The 11,112-nt window shown below is 31.2% G+C and overlaps 1 protein-coding gene across 1 annotated transcript; it reads right to left on the reverse strand.

Moving 5' to 3' along the window:
* Window positions 1-372: 372 nt before the first annotated feature.
* LOC117918813 (pentatricopeptide repeat-containing protein At1g71420-like) lies at window positions 373-2,520 on the reverse strand. The gene is made up of 2 exons (XM_034835719.1): window positions 1,713-2,520; window positions 373-1,618 (listed from the first exon to the last, which is right to left on the reverse strand). The coding sequence occupies exons 1-2, from the start codon at window positions 1,777-1,779 to the stop codon at window positions 612-614; spliced, it is 1,074 nt and encodes a 357-aa protein (XP_034691610.1). The 5' UTR covers window positions 1,780-2,520; the 3' UTR covers window positions 373-611.
* Window positions 2,521-11,112: the final 8,592 nt, after the last annotated feature.

Raw genomic sequence — 11,112 nt, forward strand, 5'->3', positions numbered from 1 at the left:
CTCAGTTAGAACTGCATTAAGATAGACAACCCATGTGGAAGTAATTTTTGCAACCCAGTGGACAGATTCACTAGAAAGAGTGGCTTGGTGGATAAGGTAGTGAGAGGCCTAACCTAGAGGCCATTCTCATTTTTCCTATATGTGTATAGCTTCATCTTGATGCTCTCAGGTGGACCCAATGGGTTGCTACCATAAAGAAAATTCTTAGAAAGTTAATATTAACTGCCAATCATTTCAAAGCAATGGACGGATTAATCTTGATGATCTCCACTATGTTATGTAATAGTGGTTTGTCACCAATAATCATTGCAAGAGCATACCTTCACTTTAAAATGGTGAAAACGGTTTGAATATCTCACAACAATCTCCATGTCAACAAGTTCTGATGCCAACTTCATAAAGTTATGACAATCTACACAAATTCAGATATTCTTCATAATCTTTATAATGTTCCCACTACAACACATGCTATCTACATTCATCAAAGCGAAAACCAAAGCCAGCTTCTCACTAAGGTAATACAGTTGCTCCTCTTTCTGCTCATCTTCTATTTCATGCAAGGCCAAACTTATTTGAGGCACGTAACCCAAATCCTTCAATCCCCTAACTAGCTATTCATGCCTGGCGCATATGGCCTCTCTTTCTGGATGTTGTTGGCCTCTAGAGACAAACTCATGTAACAGATTTACAACCTCAATCCAACTCAAACCTGGTTCCTTTCTTACTGTCTTCCCTTCCATCTCCCTGCTTATTAATCTTGCTTCATTAAAATGACCATCTGTACAAAATATGTTTGACATCAATATGTATCCTAATGAATTATTGGGATCCAACTCCTTTACTTTCACTGCAGCTAACTTGGCCAACTTGGTTTCACCATGTTTCCTACAACCACCAAGCAAAGCACTCCAGACCACTGGATCAGGCTCCGTTAGCATTTTAACTATAAGCTCCTTTACCTCAGAAATTCGACCTCGACCTAGAATATCAACCATGCATGTGTAATGATCAGGTTGAGGAGCAATACCATGATTGTTAGACATTGTCTCAAATATTTTAGTTCCTTCTTCCACCATTCCAGCATAACTACAAGCTAAGAGGAGGACAACAAAGGTGGTGCCATCAGGTTGGGCATCCATTCGTGAAAAGAGCTGCAATACCTCCGTACCTTGCCCATGCATAGCATATGCCTTCAACATTGAATTCCAATAAACTATATCATGGGATCCCATTTTGTCAAAAGCTTGCTTTGACAATGCAATGGAGCCGCACCTAGCACAGGCATGAATCAAGGCATTTCCAAGCACAGTGTCCTCCTCAAATCCAACTTTTAGAACATGTGACTGGACAGTCAATGCATGCCACTCAGTTGCAAGGCCAGCATAAGTTTTTAAGACAATGGAGAACATATGATGATCTGGAGCCAAACACTGTCGAAGGAACTGTCGAAAGAGGAGGAGGGCTTCTTCTGGGTCCCGTTCTGCAAACACTGCTATAATAGCAGTCCAAGAAACAACATCTTGATGGCCATCCAATTCCAAGAAGATCCTATAACAATCACTGACCTCTCCTCCTAGCCTAGAATAAGCCTTGACCAAGGCAGTGGTCACTTCAATTTCTGAGATAAACCCAATTTTTATAGTAAGACACTGCAATTAAAATCAACATTCAAAACCATCACCCATTCCACACAAGCAAGACAAAATGCTGACCAGTGTGGCATAATTCCACCAAAGTGCATCTGTGAGAATAACTCAAGTGCTCGATTTTCACATCCATAGACTTGAAACCCTGCAATCATAAAATTCCAAGAAACCAAATTGCGAAACCCCATTGCCTCATACACACTCCAAGCCTTATACACACTCCTGCAATACATCATAATAAGAGCATTCCCCACATAAACACAAGAATCAAAAGAAGTCTTCAACGCAAGCGCGTTAACTGCCGTCTATAATCGTCGTCCCCACCACAAGCACTAATCACTCTGCCAAACGCAAACTCCATTGGCCGGTGCCAAATTAACATCTCCTAAAGACCCTAAAACACCCATCAGGTCGACCATGCTGGGCATACCCATAAACGAGAGCAGTCCAGGAAACAATATTCCTCTCCAGCATTTCATCAAACAATTGGTGGGCAAAGTCCAATGACCCACATTTAACATACACGTTATCAACATGATTAGTCATGAAGAGGTTGAAATCAGATTTAGGGTTGTGTAAAAGCATGTGGCGGTGGAGAGCTTGGCCTTGGGGGAGATAACTGCGGCGGGCGCACGCGTGGAAGAATGCGGCGTATGTGTGATGGGAATGGACGAGTGGAGGTGGGGGAGTGATGGAGTAAAGAGCTTGAGAGCTTCTTGGAGGTGGCCTCGAGAGCAGAGAAGGCGAATGTGGTGGAGAAGATTGATGGCTTTAGAATTCAGGGAAACGCCGGCCATGCTGAAGCCTAGGAAGAAACCAGAAAAAACATCCCCGAATAACCCAAACAGCACCTAATGAATCACAAATTCACAGTACATACAGAGCCAATGAGTTGGGAATTTGAACAAGCCAAATAAATACAACTTTATTTGAAATAAAGGGAAGAAATATTTGTTGCAAGACCTCCACAGGCTTTTAAATAAGAAGTATTGTAAAAATGTCTTAATACTTTTTTGTTTCTTTTTTTCTTTTTAATTTAAGTCCTTTAAAACTTAAATCAAGTTAGTAAGATAATTTTATTTTAATTAAAATATAATTTTGTTTATTTCATGTCAGTAGAAAATTCAACTTTTTCTACTTTTTTCTCTTTTCAATCTTTAATTTGCTACAATTTTTTCAATCCAATTTACCACACAAAATAAATTAAATTTATTTTTTAAAATTTTGGATAGCTTTTTGTTGAATGAAAATCGAATTAAGTGAGAAATGTAGTGTAAATTCATAGAGTTATTATTAAAAAAACAAATATGAGTAAAATAAGTTTTTTTTTTAACTTTTTTCTTTTATTTTTAAGAAAATTTGGATCTAAATCTTTATCACAAATCACATCACAACTAACAATAATCTTCTAGGCTTGCAGATTGTATAATTTATAGTTGTTTGTTACATGACTATGACCAATAAAAATACACTTCTCATTTTTAATTATCATCGAGTTTTTTTGCATTGCATCAAACATATTAGCATATGTTATACAATCAAATACATTTATATGACCCATGTTGAGTTTTCTATAACTCCAAGTTTCTTCTGAGATTTTTACATAGACATTTTTACTAGGGCATATATATTCAAGAAATAAAATGCACAAGAAATTGTTTCGACCCAAAATATTCTAAGCAATTGTTTTATGTTTAACATGCACCTCGCCATATTCATAATTGTTCTATTTTTTTCTTTCTATAATTCTATTTTGTTACAGAGAATACCTTGTAATTAATTGATTCTCAATATTACATTATTTTAGAAATTTGTCGTATTCAATATCCCTATCTATTCTCAAGATTTTGATTATATGCCCATTTTGTTTTTTTTGACATAAACTTTAAAAATTTTGAAATTTTCACATGCATCTGTCTTTTGCTTTAGAAAATAAGTCCAAGAATTCTTACTAAAATCATCAATAAAAGTTATAAAATACATGTGATCTCCATTTGAGAGAACCTTCACTAAAAATAAATTTGAATGAATCAACTAGAGAAACTTTTTAGCTCTCCATGATTTCCTATACAAAAAGGATCTCTATGTTTCCTTCTCAAAACATGCGTTTGACGAACCTCATCTGGAGAATTAATAAAAGGTAGCCCAAAAACCATCTTCTTTACAACAAGTGATTTTAAACTTCTAAAATTTAACTATCCAAAACATGAGGGTCATGACCAATTTTTATCATTAATTATAAGACCAAAGCATGGTAAATTTTCACAATTAATATTTAACGGAAATAAATGATTTTAAGTCATTTGTACCTTTGCTATTAGTATTTTTTTTTATCATCATTAATAGTATAGACGCCTTTGTAAATTCACATATTATGCCTTTTTTTGAAAGTTGCCCTATACTTAATAGATTTTGATGAAAATTTAGAACATATAACACATCATAGATGAAAATTTTGAGATCCATCATTCAATTTAATGGAATTCTTCCCTCTATTTTTAATTGGTATTATTGTGTCATTCCCAAATTTTACCTCTTAATTGAAAGTCTCATCCTACTTTGAATACAACTCTTTCCTAACACATGAATGATTATCATAGTATGTATCCACAAACCATGTACTTCTATTTTCATCCTTTCCAGTGTTACAAGTTGATGACAAGATATCTGATTTTTCACCTTTACCTTTTATAGCATTACCCTGAAAACTCCTCTTATTTGGTCTCTTAGCCCTATATTCTAATTTATAATTACTAGTTTTTTGCAATTATAACATTGGATATGAGATTTTTTATTTGTTTGAGTTAAAGTATTACCTCTTTAACCTTTTTGGTCTGACTTAGAATTTCTTTGTCCTCTATTCTGTCAATTCTAACATTTTTTTTACTTGATTTAAAATTATTTTCAGACTTCTTTTTCTTTTCTAAGGGTTATTTTGCTTCATAGTACTTCTTCCACCTCAATTTGAGACCTTTAATCTAAATGTTATTTATAGGCTTGCAAGAAACCTATTAATTCATTCAACATTGTGATACTAAAGTCTTTCAATTCTTCAATTGTTGTTACCTTGTACTCAAATTGCATGGTTAAGGTTCAAAGAATTTTCTCCATAACTTGGAGATTTGAAATGTTTTCATCATTAGATTTTATTTTATTGACAAGAGCTAATGTTTGCAAAAAATAGTTTGAGATTCTTTTTGTTTTCCCCATCTAAATAAGCTTGAATTGGCTTCTCAAAGTTTGTAATCGAACCTTTTGTACTGTCTTTATCCCTTTATAGATGTTCATAAGAATGTCTCACACACCTTTTACTATGCTTACATTTGCAATCTTCTAAACAAAAAAAAAAAAAAAAAAAAAAAAAAAAAAAAAAAACGATGGTCTTATCAATTTTTTTGCAATTTTTTTAGTTCTTCTTCATCTGAAGAAGTTCGAATTGTCCTTTCAAAGTTTGTAATCAAACCTTTTGCACCTTCTCTACCCTCTTTGAAGGTGTTCATAAGAATGTTTCATACACACTTTGGGTGTGGTTGCATTTGTAATATTCTCAAAAAATAGGTGATTCTATTGATTGATGGATGTGAAGGCATTCAAATATTTATTTTTTGAATTCACCAAATTAATTGTCTTTTTGTGTGTGTGAGAAAGAGAGAAAGATCAAATTCAAAATTATTTTTTCCATTTGGGATTGAATCATATTATTATTGGTTGATATGAAATTTGAACAATAAAAAATAATTTCCCAAATAAAATATGGCGCAAATGTTGTCCTAATCACTTCAGTTTACTAACCATCCCAATGGTTGAACTACCATCTCAACTTGATGTCGAGTATAAGTATGAATAATATTATGTTATGTAAACTATGTTATACTAAATAGATGAACTGTGATGAATGGTAATGGAATTAATGCTCTACATTGCATGAAAAGAATCATAGAGATACTGCAAAATGATAACATTTTAAGGGAAGGCTCAATTTAGGGTCTTGATTTGGGAAAATTTGGAAAATCAAATATTAGTTGAATTATCTTGGTATGAGTATTTTTTTTAAAAGGTTTTTGGTGCACTTCTTACTGTCCTAGGCCTCTTTCTTGAGTTTTCAAGCTCGTACCATTCTATGATACTGAATTATCTCATTTGATTCCATATTTGGTACGTAGATTGAATAAGGTTACCACATGTCTTGCGATACTCCAATATCAAATATTAAGAGTGCATTTGACACTGATTTTGAAAAGTGTTTTTAGTTTTTTTAACACATGAAAACTTTTATCTTCCAAGTGTTATAAAAGTTGAAAACACTTCATAAAATCACTATCAAATGCACTCTAAATTAATAAACCATCAATTCATTTTTTAATTATATTCAACAATCCCAATGTAACATCGTTTATGTCAGTGTAGGTACTGAAAATGAAAAATCATTAGCATAAAATGATCCTTCAACTTCCAACACGAAAAATAAAAAACAAAAGAAAGGAAAGGAAAGAAAAGAAAGAAAGAAAAACCTAAGGAAAAAAAAAACCAAGGAAATATTTTGTTATCAAATAGGTACAATATCGCACTCAAAATTTGAGTCCTTCAAATGTATGACTATGATGGTGTTTGGGAAACTGATTTGATGATTTAATATAACTTAATGATTTAATTTAAGCTATTAAGTATATTAAAGATATTTGATAAATTAACTCAATATTATAATTTAAAGTTTAAAATAAGTTAAGATGATAAGTTAAAAAAATAATTTATTCTTAATTTTACTCTTTTGTCCTATTTGTCTATTTTTAGTGAAAGTTTTTTTTTTCACATTTATAATTCTATGACATTTATGCATCTACAATGTTTTTAACATGAATGTTTATTGTTTAAAATTAATGAACATAAATATTGGTTAAATTTAGCAAAGATAAATATTAATTAAAATTAATGAGAGTAAATATGTTAATTTAATGATTTAGAAAAAAATTAAATTAACTTTATAAAAAAACTTGGAATTAAAGTAAAAAGTAAGTAATAAATGTTAAGGCAATAACTTAAGAATAAGATAAATATTAATTAAAATTATGTGGGTAAATGTGTTCATTAATGATTTAGAAAAATTTTAAGTTAGCTTTTAAAAAGTCAAAATTAAATAATAAATTTTAAATTAATGATTTAAGAATAATTTAACTTAAATCAATCTAAGTTATTAAGTAAAAAATATTAAATTTTAACAAAATCTTTTAAATATGAATTATTAAATAAAAGGACAAAGGAATATGTGTTGAATACAAAAGAAATAAAATTAAGGTGCAAAGAAAATAAGACTTAGTACATAGGATTTAGGTAAAAAACTAATGAGAGTGTTTTGGCCAGAGGAAAAACAAAGACACATTTTAAAACAAAAAAGCAGACAATTCAAATAATACCTTCTCTTTATTTATCATATGCACCTTCTTTCTATTTATCATATGTAGTTCTTCGCAAATTTTACAATGCTTATGATTTTGATAGTATGAGATTCTACTTAAAATTTTTCTACTTAAACAATTTTTTTCCTTTTGACTCATAGGGTCACCATGAGAGCCCTTGTACTTTTGCAAGTCTTCCCCACTTGAAAAAATGAATGTCCCTTTTCCTTTTAGAGATTCATCAAGAGGTTCCATTTGAATCACAGAAAGTACTAGAAAATGAGAATTAAGTCTATTTGGATAGTAGGAAACCCCATGGTTCAAAGTCGTAGTATCGATCACTGACTCAAAGGGTTTTGAGGTGTATCAGTCTCAGTGTATCGACTTGGTATTGGATGATACGTAAAATAAACTAATTAAATTTTTTTTAAAATTTATAAAAATATTATGTAAATTATCTTAAAATGGTACAATTAAATAAAACAAAATTGTCTCACATTTAACATTATTTAAATAGTTATAAAAGTATATGTTGAAAGTTATTTATGATAATGCTAATAATAGAAAATTATTTTATTTCAAATATAATAACATTTTTACTAACAGATATACAATATAATAATCAATTCCATATTGAATGATGAGGGGGATAAAAATCATCATCAGTCCTCCGACGAGTATACAAATTAGAATGGTAATTTTCGTAGTGAGGATATGGTTGAAAGAATTTTTCATAACTCGAATATGTTAGGTGAGATGATTGGCTTGATGATCTATAATCAGGAAAATATGGCTTTGGAGGCTGTTCGAAATTAATACCATATTGATAGTATCCAAAACCTTGATAAGCAATAGTGTTGCTACTAGAAGATTGATCATATCCATAGGAATCACTAGCTCGTGTTCTAGTATTTGAATATCCCTCCAAATGCATCCTTGGAAATCGATCAAAATTATTTCTACTAAAAGTACTGGAAGAGTTATCACAATCTCTAAAGTTGTGACAAGATCTATCATCTACTCCTCTAAAATACAACCTTAATCCTATAGCCAAAGTCTGCAAGTGCTCATCAGCACGATGATAATCAGACCTATGATGATCATGCCCACTCAAATAACATCATCGTTGGGAAAATGTAGTTAGTCTTTCCAAATGCTTTCGTTGTTCAATATCCTTGGTCTATATTCATGATCTGTATCTTATTTGACATAGTAATTTTCATCTCCTTGTGCCCATGACATGTTAGGATCTAATTGACTAACATAATCGCCACCAACGCCACCACATCCTCCACTGCCCCCACTAGTGCCACTACCCCTTACTGCCTCCATTGTCACCATCATCACTATTAGAACTTGAAGAAACTATTCTAGGAGCCTTACCTTTACGACGAGAATCAATATCTCGTTCTTGTGTAGTATTGTTTATATGCCTATTAACTTTACAACTTGCGGCACCATCATCTTCATGAATTGTTTCTCCACCTTCTTCATTAGGAGGGAAAGCTTTATCCAACCAATCCAAATTACCAAATGATAAAATAGACTCCTCTCCTTCTTATATTCACTCATATAATATATTATCATCATTAAAGATATGATTAAGATCAGTTAGATTGTATAAATCTTCATTGTTTCGCTTTTGCATGAAATTCTTAGCCTAAAGTCGCATATTATAGTGCACATAAACTAACTTATGCAACTATGTCATTGCCATATAATTGCATAGCTATGTGTGAATAAATGACTATGTGCTCCAATTTCTTTCACAACCTAATGGAGAATAAGTTTGGCTTAAAATTTTAATAGCAATTTTTTGTAAATGTGGACCTTCGTCACCATAGTTGTTCCATCATTCAACTATAATAAAGAAATGCATACTTATTAATCACCATGATATATTTAACAAAAAATGATGATGATTTCTTATTTGTAATAGAAGTAAATGTATTGAGTACCTCAAAGAGATTGGTTTATTGTTTTTTTTTTTATAAATGCACTTCCAAATTCTCCTTAGCTTTCAACAAATAGTTTCACCTACATCATTAACATTTTTTTTTTTAAATGAACATTACATATACAAAATGTATTATGTAAGGTCACAAATTATTATTATACTTCATTAATAACTTTTACTTGTCTATCCAAATCTAGCTCTAATCTCTTGATAACCTTCTTTAATCCAACTTTAATTTATGGATGGTTGGAGAAATATTTCGAATATTGGAATATTAAATTTAAAAAATATGTTGTCATAAGTTAAATAATGATCAGTTTATAATAATTTGTACTTGAAAAAATAATAAAAAACATATAAAGAATTTTTTTATTACTTGCAACATGCAAATGTTTGTGCAATTGACCTTTCTTACCTTCTATCAATAACTTCCCAATAATTTTCCCATTGTTTGACCAATGCCTTGATAGATAATTTAGCTTTATCCATTGCTTCATAAATACTTGACAATTTCGGCTTTTTATCTTGATCAACCAACTTCAATACTTTGATGAGAGGTTTCACAATGGTTTGAACTTCCCTTGCCTTCTTCCAAAATCGATTAGTTAAGGTTGGATAACTTATCTCTTATACTTCTTCTATTCCTATCTTTATTGAATTCACGCCACTCATTTGTTGTGCACATTTTCTTCAAATTAGCCTCATAACGTATAAGACTCTCAAGTGAAATGAATTTGGTGGAAAATCAGGTTATTCCTGGCCTTAACAAATCTCTATCCTTGGGGAACATTTTCATCAAATTCACTCATTTCAAGCTATTATAAATAAATCCAATGATCATCTTTGCTTAATCTAATGTCTCCTTAATATGCTTCATGCTTCCAATTTCTTCAAGCTTTAAATCAATACAATGGGTTGCATAAGGAGATCAAAACAAATGTTTCCACTTCTCCATCAACAACATACTAACTGCTTTAAAACTTGCCTCATTATTAGTGACTACTTGAACAACATTTTCCTCCCCAACCTTTTCTACAAATTTATCCATAAAGGAAAAGATGTGGTATGTTGTCTTAGGTATATTGGTAGTGTCAACTAAAGAATAATATATCATGCTTTTATCATAATAAATCATGAAATTGATAATATGATTTCTAGTCCTAAAACTCCAACCATCATACATGATTGTGCACCCATATGTAGGTCATTTAGCTTTCATTGTGGTTATATATACCTCAAGCCTTAGTACCTCCTCCTCAAAATATGTATTTCCAATTTGGTATCTTGTGGGACCCTTGATGCTTGGACCTGCTTCTACTATGATATCAATCATTGATTGATAGTAAGGCCCGGTATCAACTACATTATAAGGTATTGCATTAAAGAGAAGGAATTTAGAAATGACTTTACCCACTTTCTTCACGTCTTCAATAGAAAACAAGCTTTTTATTGATTTTTGCTTTGATGGGAACATGCAGGGATTAATTACTTTTGGAGGTATGCTAGCTCTTTCTCTGACACTGAAACTACGTACCAGCCCATGCTTAATCCCAATTCTTGAAGGCTATGAAGAACTAGCACTTTTAATACTCTTGTCTACTTTTTTCAAATAATTCGATGATTTTCTTTCATTTGTCTTCTTTCAAAATAAGTCATACCAACTTTCTTAATTTTATCATCAAAATCAACCTCATTAATTTCATAGAAATTTTCTTCATTTAAGGATCTCAAAAGTCTTTTTTTTTTTCTTTAATTGTGTTTTTTCTTTTGAAGCATTAGACATATGTTGTCTAACAATTTGTGACACTTCTATTGGTACATGTGGACATAATTCCACTTGTTTAGATATATGTGCAATGTGTTGCTTTAATCTTGTTATGCCTTTATATATAACTTTGTTACAATATTTACACTTGGTGGTTCTTCTACTACCACCAATAAGTTCTGCATGTTCGCAACCAATATCATATTTTAGAGCCATTTTGAAATTTTAATCTGACCATATATAAAAGTAAAACAACTAACTTTTCAAATTAAATATATATAAACACATTTATATAAGAATTAAAATATTCAATTTTCCACTCACTTATATGTTTTTTTTTAATTTAATTAA

The sequence above is a fragment of the Vitis riparia genome, chromosome 7 (genome assembly GCF_004353265.1).
Source record: "Vitis riparia cultivar Riparia Gloire de Montpellier isolate 1030 chromosome 7, EGFV_Vit.rip_1.0, whole genome shotgun sequence".
Classification (NCBI taxonomy): Eukaryota; Viridiplantae; Streptophyta; class Magnoliopsida; order Vitales; family Vitaceae; genus Vitis; species Vitis riparia.

Bases quoted from the DNA above. Each gene is read 5' to 3' on its own strand.
- LOC117918813 (XM_034835719.1), bottom strand. From the start codon at position 1,779: ATGGATGTGAAAATCGAGCACTTGAGTTATTCTCACAGATGCACTTTG. The intron at 1,619-1,712 runs GTCAGCATTTTG...GGTTTATCTCAG, and splicing joins GGTGGAATTATGCCACACTG to AAATTGAAGTGACCACTGCC.